General features: G+C 46.1%; 1 protein-coding gene across 2 annotated transcripts in view; it reads left to right on the forward strand.

Moving 5' to 3' along the window:
* Window positions 1-20,056, forward strand: part of QRICH1 (glutamine rich 1) — a 40,221-nt gene that overhangs the window by 11,909 nt on the left and 8,256 nt on the right. For both annotated transcript variants that reach the window (XM_007533570.3, XM_007533569.3), the window contains 4 exons: window positions 2,165-2,494; window positions 8,551-9,585; window positions 18,952-19,129; window positions 19,760-19,914. In XM_007533570.3, the coding sequence (XP_007533632.2) occupies window positions 2,186-2,494; window positions 8,551-9,585; window positions 18,952-19,129; window positions 19,760-19,914 (1,677 nt within the window). In that variant the 5' untranslated portion in view covers window positions 2,165-2,185. The remainder of the gene's footprint in view (window positions 1-2,164; window positions 2,495-8,550; window positions 9,586-18,951; window positions 19,130-19,759; window positions 19,915-20,056) is intronic.

Here is a 20,056-nt window from a genome sequence, read left to right on the forward strand (position 1 = left end):
GTATTGTGTGTGTCGTCACTAAAGATTTGTTTTTGGGTCTGTTCTGAAGCACCTGGCCATCAACTTGTATACTGTACACAGCTCCTCAGAACTGCTGCCAGTGTTGTGACCTGGAAGATGCGGTGGGTAAAACAGTGGACTCTCAGGTCTGAGGTCCAGGTGCCAGGGTGGTCATTAACTGACAGTCCAGGGCTACCCTGCTAAGATGAGCTACGACTGAACATAGGCAGTCAGCCTGTTTCCCAAAGCCATGCTCGTGACCAGTTCACTGTGCTCTGAAAGAGTGTGAGCAGTGTTGAACCAAGTGGAGTTTTTAGTGTCTGTGACAGGAGGTGGAGAACACAGACCCCGTCTCCTCTCTCTCTGGGGCATAAGTGTCTTGTTTGCTTGTTGGCATATTTCACATGTGTGATACTGCTGAGCTGAATTTTTAATTTTTCTTGCCTCCAGGGTTATCGCTGGGGCCCAGTGCCAGCATTATGACTCCACTGCTCCTGGTGGCCATTTTCTCCATTTTATTGGATAGGACAGAAAGAAATTGAGAGAGGAGAGGGAGATAAAAGGGAAAGACAGACACCTGCAGACCTACTTCACCACTTGTAAAATGACTCCCCTGCAGGTGGGGAGCCAGGGCTCGAACCGGGATCCTTGTGTGGCTCCTTACACTTCATACTATGTGTGCTTAGTCCAGTGTGCTACCACCCGACCCCTTGCTGATTTGTTTAGAGAGAGGAAGTGTACTTCACTATTTGACCACCTATGGAACTGTCCCTGGTATTCTCCCATTGATATCCGGGCTCAAGCCAGGGTCTCCCACATGGCAAGATGCATGCTTTTACCAGATGAACTTCTCTGACCAGTACAGAACATTGTTGGCTTAGAAATAGAACGTGGGGGGTCGGGCGGTGGCGCAGCGGGTTAAGCGCACGACCGGTGTAAGGATCCCGGTTCCAGTCCCCGGCTCCCCACCTGCAGGGGAGTCGCTTCACGGGCGGTGAAGCAGGTCTGCAGGTGTCTGTCTTTCTCTCCCCCTCTCTCTCTGTCTTCCCCTCCTCTCTCCATTTCTCTCTGTTCTATCCAACAACAAAGCAACGTCAACAATGGCAATAATAACCGCAACGAGGCTGCAACAACTAGGGCAACAAAAAGGGGGAAAAAATGGCCTCCAGGAGCGGTGGATTCATGGTGCAGGCACCGAGCCCAGCAATAATCCTGGAGGAGAAAAAAAAGAAAAAAAAAATAGAAATAGAACGTGGTAGAAGGAATCCATTTCTAACTATCTTGATAGTCCTCTCTGTGACGGTCACAGAGCATTTGCATGTGATTTTTATTGCCTAGTGCTTTGCTCTGCTGAGATGATGAGGTTGACCTAGTGCTGAATGAAAAGTTTTCAGCCTGTTTCATCAGTACTGTGATGCATGATTTTGCTTTTTGGATTTGTTTGGTGTGATAGTGTGATTTAAAAAATGTCAGTAGAAACAATTTTCAAATCCATTAACTAAAAAGAAGTGGTATAACAAGACTTTATTTTGCAGGACCAGGTGGTGGCACACCTGATTGAGTGCACACGTTACAGTGTTTAAGGACCTGGGTTCAAGCCCCTGGATCCCACCTGCAGGGGAAAGTTTCACAAGTGGTGAAGCAGGGCTGGAGGTGTCTCTCTGTCTCTTTCCCTCTTAATCTCTGTCTCTCTCTATCCAATAATAAATAAAAATATTTTTTTTAAAAAAGGGACCTAATATACTGATTTAAAAACAAAACTTTTGGGAGCCGGGCGGTAGCGCAGCGGGTTAAGAGCAGGTGGCGCAAAGCACAAGGACCGGCGTAAGGATCCTGGTTCGAGCCCCCAGCTCCCCACCTGCAGGGGGATCACTTCACAGGCGGTGAAGCAGGTCTGCAGGTGTCTCTGTCTTTCCCCCTCTCTGTCTTCCTCTCCATTTCTCTGTCCTCCTCTCCATTTCTCTCTGTCCTATCCAACAACGATAATAACTACAACAATCAAACAACAAGGGCAATAAAAGGGAATACATGAATAAATATTTTTTAAAACTTTATTTTAAAATCTGATGTTAATAGCCTCATGGATATTTCACTCTGATGCAAGAATGCTTGCTGTGTGTGTTTCAGGACTGTATAATTTTGACTTCTCTCCTTTTGTTTCTAGGAACCCTAAGGACTCTGCAATATGAATAATTCTTTGGAGAACACCATTTCCTTTGAAGAATACATCAGAGTGAAAGCAAGGTCTGTCCCACAACACAGGATGAAGGAGTTTCTGGACTCGTTAGCCTCTAAGGGGCCAGAAGCTCTTCAGGAGTTCCAGCAGACAGCTACCACCACCATGGTGTATCAGCAGGGTGGGAACTGCATTTACACAGACAGCACTGAAGTAGCTGGGTCTTTGCTTGAACTTGCCTGTCCGGTCACCACCAATGTCCAGCCACAGACACAGCAAGAACAGCAGATCCAGGTTCAGCAGCCTCAGCAGGTTCAGGTAAAAGGGAGACTTTTTTTTTTTTTATATTTATTTTATTTATTCCCTTTTGTTGCCCTTGTTGTTTTATTGTTGTAGTTATTGTTGTCGTCGTTGTTGGATAGGACAGAGAGAAATGGAGAGAGGAGGGGAAGACAGAGAGGGGGAGAGAAAGACAGACACCTGCAGACCTGCTTCACCGCCTGTGAAGCGACTCCCCTGCAGGTGCGGAGCGGGGGGCTCAAACCGGGATCCTGATGCCATTAACGCTTTGCACCACGTGCGCTTAACCCTCTGTGCTACTGCCCGACTCCCAAAAGGGAGACTTTTAAAACTACTACTTGTTCAGGGACTTAATTTGCCACTAGGAGCATTATATCAGTGTATAGAGATTATTTTCCACTAAGATGGATATTCTGATTTTATTCATGATTAATTTTGAAATAAACATGTGCAACCACTGTAATCTGAAAAGACCTGAGATACTTGCCCTGAAGACTTGAACAGTGGAAATAGAAATTCTAAGGGGTTGGGTGGTGGTGCAACTGGTTGAACGCATACATCATAGTACACAAGGTCCCAGGTTCAAGCCTCTGGTCCCCACCTGCAGGAGGGACGCTTCATGAATGCTGAAGCATTGTTGCAAGTGTCTCCCTCTTTTTCTCTCTCCCTCTCTCTCTTTTTTAATTTTTTATTACCTTTATTTATTTATTGGATAGAGATAGAAATTGAGAGGGAAGTGGGAGAAAGAACCAGACATCACTCTGGTACGTGGGCTGCTGGGGATTGAATTCGGGCCCTCAGGCTTGAGAATCCAGTGTTTCATCCACTGCAACATCTCCTGGACCACTCTCCCTCCTTCTCTGTCTCCCTTCCCATCACATTGTCTCTGTCTCTATCCAAAACAAATAAATAAAATAGAAATTCTACAGGGAGGAGGAGAAATAGAAAGTTTACAGTCATTTAACCCACTATTCACTGAGAAACTAAAAACATGGTTAAAACCAAAAGAAAAATTAGAGTTCTTCAGGGACGACTTTTGGATGTGACATAACTGTGTTTAATTGAAGTGATACTTTATGATCTGTTCAAATAGACTGTTAAGTCAAAGTCTCCATCCAAGTATTTAACAGTTGCTAAACTCTTATTATACACATGAATTTAGAAGTAAGGTCAGTGAAGAGTTTATATCTGGGAAAAGACTTAAGTTTGTGGGTTGTGGTAGAGTGTGACTACAGGTGTCCAGAGCAGGCTCTCAGTGTGACTGGAGTCCTCTGGCTGTGCTCCAAGACCAATTCTCTGACTGTTTTAAATTTCCCAAATTACTATTCCTTTAGTCTTTTTTTCTTTTCTTTCCACAGCCAGTGCCTGTACCTCTCCACCATTCCGGGTAGCCGTTGATTTTACTTTAGAGTCAGAGAGAGTGATAGAAGCATGATACCAAGCTCTGAATGCTTTTCCAGGTTTATCTTTCCTTTTTAAAAAGTGTTCTACGTGATCTCTGTGAGGCAGTAGATAAAGTCCTGGACTCTCAAGCATGAGGTCCCAAGTTCAGTCCCTGGGGGCACATGTACCAGAGTGATGTGTGCTGCTTGGTTTTTTGTTTTGTTTTTCATCCAGGGTTATCACTGGGGCTCGACGCCTGCACTACGAATCCACTGCTCCTGGAGGCCATTTTTTCCCTTTTGTTGCCCTTGTTGTTGTAACTATTGTTGTTGTTATTGTTGGATAGGACAGAGAGAAATCGAGAGAAGAGGGGAAGACACGGGGAAGAGAAAGATAGACACCTGCAGACCTTTTTTACCACTTGTGAAGCGACCCCTCTGCAGGTGGGGGGCTTGAACTGGGATCATTACGCCGGTCCTTGCACTTTGCGCCGCCTGCCCTTAACCTGCTGCACCTCCACCTGGCCCCCATCTGCTTCTTTGTTTCCTATCTATAAATACATAACCATCATACTATTTCCCTGCCCTCCCGTCATCATTGTTGTGATAACCATCATAATTGGTTTGAAGTGGTGTCTCGTGTTAGGCTTTATTATCTATTTTTTTAATAATTTTTATTATGTGATTGCTGAACTTTTTTTAAAAAAAATATTTATTAATGAGAGGGATAGGAGGAGAGAGAGAGAGAACCAGACATCACTCTGGTACATGTGCTGCTGGGGATGGAACTCAGGACCTCATGCTTGAGAGTCCAGTGCTTTATCCACCTTTATTTTTTATTAAAATGAGATAGAAGATAGATCATTATTTCAGGCATGAAAGTCTTTACCATAACCATTATGTTATCTCTCCAGCCAAGGCACTTTTTGTTTTTTTTCAAATAACTATTTAATTTGATAGGACAGAGAGAAATTGAAGGGGGATAGAGAGGAAGAGACACCTGCAGTGTTGATTTGCCACTTGTGAAGCTTTCCCTCTTCAGGTGGGGACTTTTTCTCCTGCAAAGCTTTCTGTATTGACCAATTAGAACCCAGAGCATGGCTCTGATACATGCAGTGCTGGGATTAAACTCATATGCTTTTGAGAGTCCAACACCCTGTCCACTATACCACCTCCTGGGAAGCTTGTGGATATTTATTTATTTATTTATTTTTACCAGAGCACTGCTAAGCTGCTGCTTCTGGTATTACTGGGGATTGAACCTGGGACTTTAAGCCTCAGGCATGAGATTGAGATTCTCTTTGCCTAACCATTATGCTGTTTCCCCCACCCATTTATTTGTTTTGGTCTTCTTTTTGTTTTATTTTGTTGTCTTTGTTTGTTTTCATAGAGACAGAAATTGGGGGCTTGGGGAGGGGGTGGTACTTACAGTCTGCTGGGTTCACCACTGCTGGGTCCCACTCAGACCGTGTTAACATGAATTCCTTGATAATTATGCTGAACCACTTGCTGTGGTTTGTGGTCATTTGAGTATCTTTTTGAGAGAAATGTCTGTATGTTCACCTCCATTTTTTGTGTATAATGTGAGCTGGAAGTCTGAGGTTTTTTTTTTTTTGTATAGATAGCCATTTGTTCCATCATCATCCTTGGCTATCCTTTTTTTTTTTTTTTTTTTTTTTTTTTTTAATCTCTTATTTCTAGTAGCTATAATCCTTCATCTGACTTCTTGCTTTCTGTCTTCCTAATACCTTTTTTTTTTTTTCCCTTCCCCTCCAGGAGCCCTGTGTCTGCACTGTGAATCCACTGCTCCTGTGGCCAATTTTTCTTTTCTTTTTTTTTTTTTTTTGGACAAGAGAAATTGTGAGGGGAAAAATAGGGAGAGAGAAAGACAGACACCTGCAGACCTGCTTCACCACCTGTGAAGCGACCCCCCACCCTTGCAGGTGGGGAGCCGGGGGCTCGAGCCAGGATCCTTATGCCAGTCCTTGTGCTTTGCACCTTGTGCGCTTAACCCGCTGTGCCACTGCCCAGCCCCCATGGAAAACCTTTTTTAAAATTACATACTAAACATGGCATCTTTTCTGTTGTGTATACTTGAGTACCAACACACTGTGAGTTGCATTCTTAGCAGACGTGTGATTTGGGGTTAGTTATACATACAACTTGCATGCAAGAGCTCTAAAGTTCAATCCTCTCCCTGTACCAATGATAACTGGAGCTGAGTGGCATTCTGGTCAGGAACTAAATCTTAAAAAGAAAAAAAGGGGTCAGGCGGTGGCGCAGCGGGTTAAGCGCACATGGCACAGAGCGCAAGGACCAGCTTAAGGATCCCGGTTCAAGCCCCTGGCTCCCCATCTGTAGGGGAGTCGCTTTGCAAGCGGTGAAGCAGGTCTGCAGGTGTCTGTCTTTCTCTACCCTTCTCTGTCTTCCCCTGCTCTCTCCATTTCTCTCTGTCCTATCCAACAATGACAGCAATAACCACAACAATGTTAAACAACAAGGGCAACAAAAGGGAAAATAAATTTAAAAAAAAGAAAGAAAAACAAAGAGTGAGATTCAGTCCCTATTAACTTTTCTCTTTCTTTCTATTTTATTTGCTAGGACAGAGAGAAATTGGGGGGGAGCAATAGAAGCAGAGAGAGAGACAGATGCCTGCAGACCTGCTTCAAAAGTCATGAAGCGCATCCTCCCTGCAGGTGGGGAGCAGGGGCTTGAACCAGGGTCCTTGCACATGGTAACATGTGTGCTTAACCTGGTGTGCCACCTCCTGATACTCTATAATAACTTCTTAGAAAGTATCAGGATGGGTGGTCTGGGAGGTGGCGCAGTGGTTAAGCTTTAGACTCGCAAGCATGAGGTCCCGAGTTTGATCCCCAGCAGCACATGTGCCAGAGTGATGTCTGGTTTTTTTCTCTCCCCCTATCTTTCTTATAAATAAACAAAATCTTTTTTAAAAAGTAAGTATCAGGATGGGAGCCAGGTGGTAATGCACCTGGTTAAATACACACATTACACTGTGCAAAGACCTGGGTACAAGTCCCTGGGCCCCACCTGCAGGAGAAATCTTCATGAGCGGTGAACAGGTCTAAATATATCAGATATCGCTCTCTTCTCCCTCTCCCTCTCCTCCCCCTTTTTTTTTTTACCAGAGCACTGATTAGTTCTGGCTTGTGATGGTTCAGGGGATTGAATTTGGGACCTTGGAGCCTCAGGCATGAGAGTCTCTGCAGAACCTTTATAGTAACTACTCCCGCCCTCTTTCCCTCTCTTATCTCCCTCTTCTCTCTCAACTTCTCTCTTTCCCAATTCAATTATAAATAAATAATTTTTTTAAAGAGTATCGGGGGGCTGGGTGGTGATGCAATGGGTTAAGTGCACATGGCGTGAAGCACAAGGACTGGCGTAAAGATCCCGGTTCGAACTCCCCAGCTCCCCACCTGCAGAGGGGTCACTTCACAAGTGGTGGAGCAGGTCTGCAGATGTCTATCTTTCTCTCCCCTTCTCTGTCTTCCCCTCCTCTCTCAATTGCTCTCTGTCCTAACAACAACAATAAACAAGGGCAACAAAAAGGGGAAAAGTAGCCTCCAGGAACAGTGGATTCATAGTGCAAGCACCGAGCCCCAGCAATAACCCTGGAGGCATAAAAAAGAAAAGAATATCAGGATTTAGTTTTGATTTATTAACAAGAAAGAGAAAATGAGAGTATCACTTTCTTTGTTTTGCCACCAGGGTTATCTCCAAGTAGATATCCCCACCCTCTTTTTTTTTTTTTTTTTTTTTTGAGAGAGAGACAGAAATTTGGGGGTGAGAGAGACACCTGCAGCACTGCTTCATCATTCATGAAGCTTCTCTCCCACAGGTAGGGACTGGGAATTTGAACTCAGGTCCTTGTGCTTTTTAACATGTGCTCTCTTCCCAGTGAGCCACTGCTTGGCTCTAAAAGATTTATTTTTTTTATTGATAGAGGGGTCAAAAATAGAACCACTCTGGCATATGCAATGCCAGGGCTTGAACTTGGGCTCTCATGCATGTAGATCCAGTGCTCTTAGTTCATCTTCACAGGTTGCTGCATAAAGTACTTTTTAGCATAACACCATTATATATATGTTTGGATTTTTTAAAAAAATATTTGTTTATTCCCTTTTGTTGCCCTTGTTATTTTATTGTTGTTATATTTGGATTTTATATACATGTATGACTGACTATACCAGTATTCAAAAGTAAAATGAATCACACTGTAAAATAACAGTTAAAAGATAATTTAAGGGGGCTGGGTGGTGGTGCACCTGGTTGAGTACACATACTACAATCCACAAGGACCCAGGTTCAAGCCGCTGATCCCCACCTGCAGGGGACAGCTTCACAAGTGGTGACACAGTGCTGCTGTCTCTCGATTCCCTCTCGATTTCTGGCTGTCTCTATCTGATAAAGGTAATGAAAAGTTTTTTAAAAAATAAAGATGATTTGAGTCCTAATATTGCATTGTAGGTTCCAGTGGCTAGTCTAACTGCTCTGGATCTGTGCTGTTCTGAATGCACTGTGCCGCTGGCTATGTGGCACGGGGACTGAGGCCTCCTCAGAGCCTGGGCGTGACAGCCAGGCCACCCCCGCTCACATTGCCCAGGGCCCTCTGACTTGGGGAGTTGATTCTTGGTGCTGCGCCCCACTTACCGCACCCCCTTCTCCCTGCAGGTGCAGGTGCAGGTGCAGCAGTCTCCGCAGCAGGTCCTGGCCCAGCAGCTCTCCCCGCAGCTCACTGTTCACCAGCCTGCCGAGCAGCCCATCCAGGTCCAGGTGCAGATCCAGGGCCAGGCGCCGCAGCCGGCAGCGCCCTCCATCCAGACGCCGTCTCTGCAGAGCCCCAGCCCCTCCCAGTTGCAGGCAGCCCAGATCCAGGTGCAGCACGTGCAGGCGGCTCAGCAGATCCAGGCCGCCGAGCTCCCCGATGAGCACCTCCCGCACCAGCAGATCCAGGCTCAGCTGGCGGCCGGCCAGGCTCTGGCGGGGGGTCAGCAGATCCAGATCCAGACTGTGGGTGCCCTTTCCCCACCACCGTCCCAGCAGGGCTCACCCCGGGAAGGGGAGCGACGGGTTGGCACAGCCAGTGTCCTTCAGCCAGTGAAGAAACGCAAAGTGGACATGCCCATCACTGTGTCCTATGCCATCTCAGGGCAACCAGTGGCTACCGTGCTGGCCATTCCACAGGGCCAGCAGCAAAGTTATGTGTCTTTGAGACCAGATTTACTGACAGTAGACAGTGCCCATCTGTACAGTGCCACCGGGACCATCACGAGCCCTACAGGAGAAACCTGGACCATCCCTGTCTACTCTGCCCAGCCCCGGGGGGACCCTCAGCAGCAGAGCATCACCCACATTGCCATTCCCCAGGAAGCCTACAATGCAGTGCACGTCAGTGGCTCACCCACAGCCCTGGCAGCCGTAAAGCTGGAGGATGACAAAGAGAAGATGGTGGGCACCACATCTGTAGTAAAGAACTCCCACGAAGAGGTCGTGCAGACCCTTGCAAACTCTCTCTTTCCAGCACAGTTCATGAATGGCAACATCCACATTCCAGTGGCTGTGCAGGCTGTGGCAGGCACATACCAGAACACAGCTCAGACTGTCCATATATGGGACCCCCAGCAACAGGCCCAACAGCAAGCGCCCCAGGAGCAGACACCGCCGCCACAGCAGCAGCAGCAGCAGCAGCTTCAGGTCACTTGTTCAGTAAGTGAAACTTCCCAGTAGGCCTTCTCCTCCCTCAGGACCCACCCCACGTGACACAGAAGTTGCCTAGTAACCTCAGTTGTCTGGCTTGTTTACTACAGGGTTGGTCTTCCCGGAGTATGTTTAATAGTTTACTTGTGGGCAATGGAGGGGACAGAACCAGCAGCTGAAGGTATGTAGCAGGCAGGGTTTCTGTTCTGGTATAGAGAGAGAAATCGAAACAACGGTTTCGGGTGTAAATGCCTAGAGTTCTTCCTAGGTTTTTGTTTTGTTTTGTTTTGTTTTTTTTAATGTGACATTCTACATAGAGACTAATGGATATACTCCCCAGGAGGTCCTGTGGAGCTCCCATAGTGTTAGCACACAGGCTCTGAATTCAGCACTGTGAAGAGACTGCCTTCTCTGAGCGAATTAAAAGATCAAAGGTGGGAGTCGGATGGTAGCGCAGCGGGTTAAGTGCACAAAGACTGGCATAAGGATCCCAGTTTGAGTCCCTGGCTCCCCACCTGCAGGGGAGTCACTTCACAAGCGGTGAAGCAGGTCTGCAGGTGTCTATCTTTCTCTCCCCCCTCTATCTTCCCCTCCTCTCTCCATTTCTCTCTGTCTTCCCCTCCTCTCTCCATTTCTCTCTGTCCTATCCAACAACGATGTCATCAACAACAATAACTACAACAATAAAACAAGGGCAATAAAAGGGAATAAATAAATATTTAAAATGTAAAAAGATCCAAGGTACCTTTTCATGGACCTGTTCAAAGTCTCACTGTGTGTGGGGGGGGGCAGGGAAAAGAACTTGGCCTGTTAGAGCCCCCTCCTCACAAAGGCCTGAGGCCACAGATTCCAAAGAGACCACCTTATGCCAGAGCCGAGCAGTACTCTGGTTTTCTCTCCCTCATCTGCTCCTCCCTCACCCCCCCAACAACAATAATTCAGTCTTAAAAGGAAAATTTGGAGGCCTTGGATGAGCCAGCTATGTGGTAGAACTTCCCAGAGATGTGTTTATATTCTTTATATTCTTGAGAATTTGTCATGGAAGCCATGTTGGCATTTTTAACTTTTTTTTTTTTTTTTTGCATATTATGTATTTATATTGCTCTCCCAGTGGATTTATCATTTGGAATGGGTTTTTTAATCTATACATATATATATAGATATAGATATATAACACTGACAAAAACCATAGGGTAAGAGGGGTACAACTCCACACAGTTCCCACCACCAGATCTCTGTATCCCATCCCCTCCCCTGATAGCTTTGCTATTCTTTATCCCTCTGGGAGCATGGACCCAGGGTCATTATGGGATGCAGAATGTGGAAGGTCTGGCTTCTGTCATTGCTTCCCCGCTGAACATGGGCGTTGACCATGTCCCAGCCTGTCTCCCATTTGTAACTTTTTATTTTTAAGTTTTTAATATTTCTTTTGTTTGTTTATTATCAGAGAGACAGAGAGAAAGGAGAGGGAGGAAGAGGGAGAGAGAGGGAGGGACCTACAGCCCTGCTTCACCATTTGTGGAGCTTTCCTCTTACAAGTGGGGACCCGGAGCTTGAACCTGGGTCCTTGTGCACTGTAATGTGTGTACTCAACTAAGAGCGCCACCACCTGGTCCCAAGTTTTTGATATTTCTTACTCATCAGTGACTGAGAGAACCAGCATCACTGTGGCACATGGGGTATAAAGGATCCAACTCAGGATCCCATGTTAAGAGCCCAACATTGCACAGCGCCACCTCCTGGCCATGATAGTTTGTCTAAAGAATGCTTCATTTACTAATAAGAGATCAGAAAGACCTGGGTATGTTGTGGCTTTGAGCCGAACACTGGAGTACCGCAGCTCTAGGGAACCGTCTGTTGCTACACTGTAGCTCCATATCTAGCTGTGGAAGCAGTGAAGTCTTGGACGTGGGACACCCCAGCTCTGAAAAAAATAAAAATAAAGAACTAGGGAGGGTGGGGGACTATAGCATACCTGTAGGGGGAAAGCTTTGCGAGTGGTGAAGCAGGGCTGCAGGTGTCTCTCTGTCTCTCTCTCCTTTTTCTACCACCCCATTCCCTCTTGATTTCTAGCTGTCTCTATCCAATAAATAAAGATAAAAAAAAATTTTTTTTAAGGGAGAGAGAGACTTTCCTGCCTGTGGCTCCAAAGTCCCAGGTCAACCCCCATGCCACCATAAGCCAGAGCTGAGCAATGCTGTGGTAAAAATAAAGTAAGTAAGATTTGTTTAATATATATGTGTGTGTGTATATATATATCATAAAACTGGAGCATCACTCTGGAAAAAGCCCTGCTCTGATCAAACTTGGAGGTTCATGCTTACAAGTCCAGCTCACTTCTGCTCCACTTCTTGGGCCAAAGATTTCTTACCTTTTGTAATATTTTTATTATCTTTATTTATTGGATAGAGACAGCCAGAAATCAAGAGGAAAGGGGCTGATAGAGAGAGAGAGAGACACCTGCAGCCCTGCTTCACCACTTGCAAAACTTTCCCCCTGCAGGTGGGGACTAAGGGCTCAAACCTGGGTCCTTGCACATTGTAATGCATTCTCAATCAGGTGCGCCACCACCAAGCCCATTTTAACTTTTATATATTAAGGAAGAAGGGAGAACCAGCCCTTCACTCTGACCCAGCATTTGTGTTGCTAAGGATCAAACTCAGGACCTCATGTGTAAGGGTCCAACATTTTATTTAAAATTCATTGCCATATGAAATCTTTCTCGGGGTTGTTGTTGCTAGGGCTCACCACTCCCAGCTGACTTTTTCAGGTAGACCACAAACCTGCAATTTCCTCAGTGTGCGATGGGGACAGAGCTTGAACCTGGGTCTTGTGCATGGCAAAGCAGGCCACTACCAAAGTGAGCTATTTCCCCTTTGTACTGTCCCGTGAGTAGCACTGTGAGTACAGAGCCCCTGGCCTCATGGGACTGCTGAGGGCAGTTTGCTTCAGGCGACAGGAGCTGCTGGGAATACACGTGAGGGAGTTTATATAAAAACGGTTAGACTGGGGAGTACATTAGACTCACCTGGAAAGATCTGGGGCCCAGAAGAAAACATGAGTTCCGGGGGCTGAGTGGTGGCGCACCTGGTTGAGCACCCACCTTACAATGAGCAGGGACCTAGATTCGAGCCCCTGCAGGGGAAGCTTCACAAGTGGTGAAGCAGGGCTGCAAGTGTCTCTCTCTGTCTCCCTCTTTATCGCCCTCCTTCCTCTCAACTTCTGACTGTCTCTATCCAATAAATAAATAAATAAAGATAATTTTAAAAAGAACAGAAAAGAAAGCATGAGGTCCCAACTTAAATCCTGAGCACCTCACTTGTCAGAATGATGCTCAGGTGGTCTGGGAGGTGGTGCAGTGATAAAGCTTTGGACTCTCAAGCATGAGGTCCTGAGAGTTTGATCCCCAGCAGCACGTGTGCCAGAGTGATGTTTGGTTCTTTCTCTCTCCTCCTATCTTTCTCATTAATAAATAAATAAAATCTTTAAAAAAAAAAAAAAAAACAGACCAGGAACTGCACTCTGGAGCTTAGGCCAGAAATGACAGATTAAGAAAAGGACAAAAATCTTTTTTTAAAAAATATTTATTTATTTATTCCCTTTTGTTGCCCTTGTTGTTTTATTGTTATAGTTGTTGTTGATCTCATTGTTCTTGGATAGGACAGAGAGAAATGGAGAGAGGAGGGGAAGACAAAGAAGGGGAGAAAGACAGACACCTGCAGACCTGTTTCACCACTTGTGAAGCGATTCCCCTGCAGGTGGGGAGCCGGGGGCTCAAACTGGGATCCTTATGCTGGTCCTTGAGCTTAGCGCCACCTGCACTTAACCTGCTGTGCTACCGCCCGACTCCTGAAAAATCATTTTTTAAATTATCTTTATTTATTGGATAGAGACAGCCAGAAATCGAGAGGGAAGGGGGTGATAGAAAGGGAGAGAGACTGAGATACCTGCAGCCCTGCTTCACCACTTGCGAAGCTTTTCCCCTGCAGGTGGGAACTGGGGGCTGGAACCCTGGTCCTTGCACACTGTAGCCTGTGCACTCAACCAGGTGCACCACTGCCCCACCCCCAAAATCAATTTTTTAAAAATATTTGTTTATTCCCTTTTGTTACCCTTGTTGTTTTATTGTTGTAGTTATTATTGGTGTAATTGTGTTGGATAGGACAGAGAGAAATGGAGAGAGGAGGGGAAGATGGGGAGAGAAAGATAGATAGACACCTATAAACCTGCTTCACTGCTTGTGAAGTGACCCCCCCCGCAGGTGGGAGCCAGGGGCTTGAACCAGCATCCTTACCCAAAATCAATTTTTTTTTTAAATTTATTTTCCCTTTTGTTGCCCTTGTTTTATTGTTGTGGTTGATGTCATCATTGTTGGGTAGGACAGAGAGAAATGGAGAGAGGAGGGGAAGACAGAGAGGGGGAGAGAATGACACCTGCAGACCTGCCTCGCAGCCTGTGAAGCGACTCCCCTGCAGGTGGGGAATCAGGGCTCGAACTGAGATCCTTACGCCGTTGCTTGCACTTAATGCACTGTGCTACCGTCCAACTCCCCAAAATCAATTTTTTTTTTTTTTTTTTTGCTTCCAGGATTATCACTGGGGCTTGGTGCCTGCACTACGAATCCACAGCTCCTGGAGGCCATTTTTTCCCCTTTGTTGCTCTTGTTGTTTATTGTTGTTGCTGTTATTATTGTCATTGCTGTTGTTGTTGGATAGGACAGAGAGAAATGGAGAGAGGAGGGTAAGACAGAGAGGGGGAGAGAAAGACAGACACCTGCAGACCAGCTTCACCACCTGTGAAGCAACCCCCCTTGCAGGTGGGGAGCCAAGGGCTCGAACCGGGATTCTTATGCCTGTCTGTGCACTTCGTGCAGTGTGTGTTTAACACTACTGCCCAGCCCCCCCCAATCAATTTTTTTATAGAAATTATTAGAGAAAGAAATTTGGAGTCGCTAGTGAGATCCTGACTTGGTAGTGCGCGTGTAGTGTCGTGCAGGAGCTCGGGTCAAGCCGCTCACCCCACCCCGTGGGAGTGGGAGCACTGTGGCGTCTCTCTCACTCTCTGCCTCTGCGCCTCTCTGTCTGAAACTCTTCTCCTTTGGACGTTCTTGCTGACTCATAGGAGAATCATACACGTTGTTTCTCAAAACTCATTAGGTAGCCAGCCTGTTCTTCCTAAGGGATGTCTACCCAGTACAGTGAGGTCTTTTTGTTTGCTTTGTTTATGGCCAGGGCACTGCTCTGTTCTGATTTATTGTGGTGCTGGGAATTGAACCTGGGAACTCAGCCTCAGACATGCAATCATTTGCATGGCCACTGCACTGTCTCCCCAGCCCAAGTGCAGTGGCTTTCGGCACCTTCCAGATGACTGCCTTTTCTTTTGGTGGTGATCATTTTAATTATCTGCCAAGTACCGATCTCAGTGTTACAGTATTAACTCATCAATTCTCATACCGGTCTCCTGGGCTGTGTACTACTGTCTCCATTTTACAGGTCAGCAGACTCAGGAGACTCGGACACCAGTCAAGTGTATTTAAATAATAGACGACAAAGCTACTGTCAGTAAGTGGCAGTTGGGATTTAGTCCTGGACCGGCACGTGAAGCCTTAACCCCGTTGCTACGTAGATTTGTTTGATTTTTTTTTTTTTTTTGCCTCCAGGTTATTTATTGCTGGGGCTCAATACCTATATGACTTCACTGGTCCTAGCAGCTGGCATGTCTGTCTTTGCTTTGCTTTGTCGTCTAGGTAGAGGGTAAGACAGATATAGAGGGAGAGAGGAGACCCCCCCTCTCTAGAAGACACCCCCCCCCCCCCCCCGGGCGCTTATGAAGCCCCTCCCCCCATTTGGTGGTCCAGGGCTCAGCCTCACTCACACATTGTAACATGCACTCTACTGGGTGAGTAACCTTCTGGCCAAAGAATAACTCTTAAGATCTCATTTCCCGAAAGCTCTGTTATACATATAAAAGACTATACCACAGTGTACAAGGCCCGACTTGGATCCGGAGATTTCATCTTGCATGGGAACATGTATGTAGGAGAAACGGTTCTGGCTCTCAGGAGGCTTGGGGTTGTTGAATCGGAGACACAGCAGTGGGAAGCTTCTAACTCTGTATATTAACACACTCTTGGTCCCTACTCACTTGTCTACTCGGACTTCTAGATTTCCACTTTGTGTAAATAGTGTTGTCATTGAACAAATCGGGAGGAGAAACAGGAAAATGCTCTGGCCTTCTGTAGCTGTTATTTGGAGCGTCATTGAGACCCAGAGTAGCCTGGGCTCTATCACGGGCAGGTCTGCCTTGCCGGCGCGGGCGCAGACATGGAAATCCATCCGCCTGAGGCGAGAATGGCCAGCAGCTTGAGAAGCGACTTTCAGGGCTCCAGTGTTCACAGAGCTTTCAGAGCCGGATACAACCCCTGACTTGTAATGCACGGTTTTTATTTGTATTTGTTGTCAAGCAAAGATATTTGGTTGAACTATTGTCAGGTATAAGCTATTTGCCTTCATTTGAATGATGTTTCTCAACCATTTGGGTATGGAGAATTGACTCAGGAATCAGATTGATTCAAAATGGAGATGGGTTAGCCTAGTTGGTGCTGTAGTTTTTTTGTTTGTCTGTTTTGTTTTTAATTATTTTTTATTTATTTATTCCCTCTTGTTGCCCTTGTTTTCTTGCTGTAGTTATTGTTATCGATTTCATTGTTGTTGGACAGGACAGAGAAATGGAGAGAGGAGGGGAAGACAGGCAGGGGGAGAGAAAGACACCTGCAGACCTGCTTCACCGCTTGTGAAGCGACTCCCCTATAGGTGGGGAGCTGGGGGCTTGAACCGGGACCCTTACACTGGTCCTTGCACTTCGCACCACCTACGCTTAACCCGCTGCGCTACCGCCCGACTCCCCTGTAGTTTCTTTTAATCCATCTAAAAAGAAAGTACATGGGTGTGAGACCCATGTGTTGTTGTCCACCCCTCTTCATGGGCAGTGTGATTAAAATCCAGGACTACTGTCTGCCCCTGCCTGCTTGACTTTGCTCTCAGTCCATAGAGGTTGAGACCATTCTTTTTGTGTGTATGTCTCTAGTGCTCGCTCGCTCTCTCTCTCAGCAGGAAATAGCTTCTATCTTCAGAAGAAATGTCCGCTTGAGTTTGAGCAGTGTTGTAAAGATGGAATGGGAACTAGGGCCGGGTGGTGGCGCACATGTTACAGTGCTCAAAGGACCCTGGTTTGAACCTCGGTCCCCACCTGCAGTGGGAAAGCTTTTGCAAGTGGTGAAGCAGGGCTGTAGGTGTCTTTATCTCCCCTTTCCCTCTCGATTTCTAGCTGTCTCTATCCAATAAATTAATAAAAGATCATTAAAGACATCTAAAAAAAAGATAGAATGAGATGTGGGTAGAGCCTTGTATAGTTAGAGAGGCCTCGAGTCGCATCTGCCATCGTCCAGCGGCGCGGGAGAGGGGCTGTCCATTTACCTGTCATCCTTTAAGTGCCGACTCATGTCCGTCTTGACGGGATATTAGAAACACCTGGTGGCTTTTTTTTTTTTTTAATATTCCCTTTTGTTGCTCTTGGGTTTTTTTGTTGTTGTTATTGGTGTCATCGTTGTTGGATAGGACAGAGAGAAATGGAAAGAGGGGGAGAGAAAGACAGACACCTGCAGACCTGCTTCACTGCTTATGAAGCGACCCCCCTGCAGGTGGGGAGCCGGGCGCTCGAATAGGGATCCTCACGCCGGTCCCTGCGCTTTGCACCACCTGCGCTTAACTCGCTGCGCTACCACCTGACTCCCCTGTCTCACTTTCTTATAAACATAAGTAAGAATTGGACAGAGGGTAGATAGCATAAAGGTTATGCAAAGAGACTTTTGTGCCCGAGGCCCCAAAGTCCCAGGTGCAATTCCTGGCACCACCATAAGCCAGAGCTGAACAGTGCTCTGTTTTTTTTTTTTTTTTTAAGTAAGAATTGGGTGAAGGAAGTTGATCAGTAGAGTGCATATTATGTAAGACTCTTAAGTTTCATCTCTTGTACATTAAAGGAAAAAGCTAAAAGCAGGACATATTATTTTAAGGTGCAATGAAGCTTAATAGTTGGTCCTGTGATCATTTGATAATTCAAAAGTGTGGTCTCCAGACCAGCTCTTTCCCTTGGGAGCTTGTTAGAAACATGTCTCACATCTCCCTTTTCCCTAGATGGTTCAAATCTAAGGCAGATTTTTTGTAAAATTCCCAAATGACTTGTTTGCCCATTGTAGTTTGAGTAGTGTTTGGACCAGTAGTTTTTTGTTTGTTTGTTTGTTTGTTTAGCAGAGCACTGCTCAGCTCTGGCTTATGGTGGTGTGGAAGATTGAACCTGGGAATTCGGAGCCTCAGGCATGAGAATCTCTTTGGGCCAGTGGTTCTCAACAGTAACTGAACACTAGAAATGCCTTTTTATTTAGGAAAGTTTGGTTGGTTTGTTGTAACCCGAGCACCTATCTACACTGGCCTGTGGTACTGATGACTGGGGCCTGTGGTGCCTCAGGGATGAAAGTCTTTTTCATAACCACTGTGCTCTCTCTTCTACCCTATGTAGAAAGTTTTTAAAAATGACTGATATGTATCTAAAAGGAATTTTGAGGGGACAGGCAGTGGTGCACCTCATAGAGCTCATCTTACAATGTGCAAGGACCCAGGTTCAAGCCCCAGCTTCACAAGCATTGAAGGTGTCTCTTTCTCTATCCCCCCTTTCCCCTGTCAATTCCTCTCTGTCTCCATCCAAAAATAAATAATAAATAAAATATTTTAAAATATTTTTAAAATAGTAAATGGAAATTTGGGGTGGAACCCATGTGTTGTTGTGTTTTTTTTTTTTTTGTTTGTTTGTTTTTTGAACCTCAGCCATAAGATTCTATTTGCAGAGCCATTATGCATTCTCCTCCTGCCCTATATTGGTATTCTTTTATTTATGTGTGTGTATATTCCCTTTTGTTGCCCTTTTTTCTATTGTTGTAGTTACTATTGTCGTCATTGTTGGATAGGACAGAGAGATGGAGAGAGGAGGGGAAGACGGGGAGAGAAAGACAGACACCTGCAGACCTGCTTCACCACTTGTGAAATGACTCCCCTGCAGGTGGGGAGCCGGGAGCTCGAACCTGCGCTTAACCCGCTGCGCTACCGCCCGACTCCCTTTACTGGTATTCTTACGAATTGAAATGCATGGCCTGAGCTGAGAAGTGCCACACTAGCCCTTGCCGCCTCTGAGTTGAGGAATCTATTGGTAGCTCCAAAGTTTCTTAAAAATAGGGTAGTTTGAGGACTTTTTTCCCTTTGACATTTGCTAAAGAGTCTGCTGTAAAATAGTATCAGCCACGTTTTGGTGACGTCTGTCTCGCAGGCTCAAACTGTCCAGGTGGCTGAAGTTGAGCCACAGCCACAGCCACAGCCGTCCCCGGAACTTCTTCTTCCAAATTCTCTGAAGCCAGAAGAAGGACTTGAAGTGTGGAAAACCTGGGCCCAGACCAAGAATGCTGAGCTAGAGAAGGATGCTCAGAACAGACTCGCACCCATTGGGAGTGAGTATTTGGGAGCGAGGGAAGGAGGGAAGGGTGGGCTTTGGATTACTAAGGAATGCACTCTGCCAGGTCTCCTGGCCCATCTAAAAGAAGGCTTGGTGAAATAGAGGTATATTTGCTTCTGGGGACGGGAGAACAATTTCTGAAAGAGGAAGCTGAATTGAAGACAAGCAGCTGCAGGGAGTTTGCCCCAAACCAGGCGTATTTCTACATGTCTGTTTCTGGAACTGACCTGTCCTCATAGGGCAAAGGGAACCCGCGATTGTGCTCAGACTCCCTCTTCCTTAGTGTTATATGAGCTCATAATACTCTCTCGTTTCAGAAAGTAGATTGGGGCTGGAGTGGACTTGTATTTCTTAATCCTAACAATACTTTTGGGGATATGTGGACTGGGGAGTCTAGAAAAGAAAGTCTTTGGTGTAACTGGGCATGTGGTATTGTTGCCTCTGTCAACCCATTCTGATCCCAGATGCAAATGACCATTTGATCCCCAGCACCCTGAATGGGCAGCATCTGCTCTGAGCCCTCCTTATCTCTTGAGTCCTAAGAGATATGAATGACCAACAAAGTGAGATGACTGTTGCCAAGACCCCCCCCCCCCCCCATTCACCTTCCGGACTTGTGTTGCAGGGCGTCAACTGCTGCGATTCCAAGAAGATCTCATTTCTTCTGCTGTGGCTGAGTTAAATTATGGACTCTGTCTAATGACCCGGGAAGCTCGAAATGGAGAGGGTGAACCTTATGACCCAGATGTGCTGTACTATATTTTCCTGTGTATTCAGAAGGTAGGAAGTAGTTCTTCACGGGAGTGTGTTGGAGCTGTGTTGCCACTTGATACTTGCTGCTTAGTCAAATTAGTAAAATAAGCAGTGGTTGTTGTTTTTCTAGCGTTTGCCAGCAGTGGTTGTAATAAGGACTGTCAGTTTT

The sequence above is a fragment of the Erinaceus europaeus genome, chromosome 12 (genome assembly GCF_950295315.1).
Source record: "Erinaceus europaeus chromosome 12, mEriEur2.1, whole genome shotgun sequence".
NCBI classification, from domain to species: Eukaryota; Metazoa; Chordata; class Mammalia; order Eulipotyphla; family Erinaceidae; genus Erinaceus; species Erinaceus europaeus.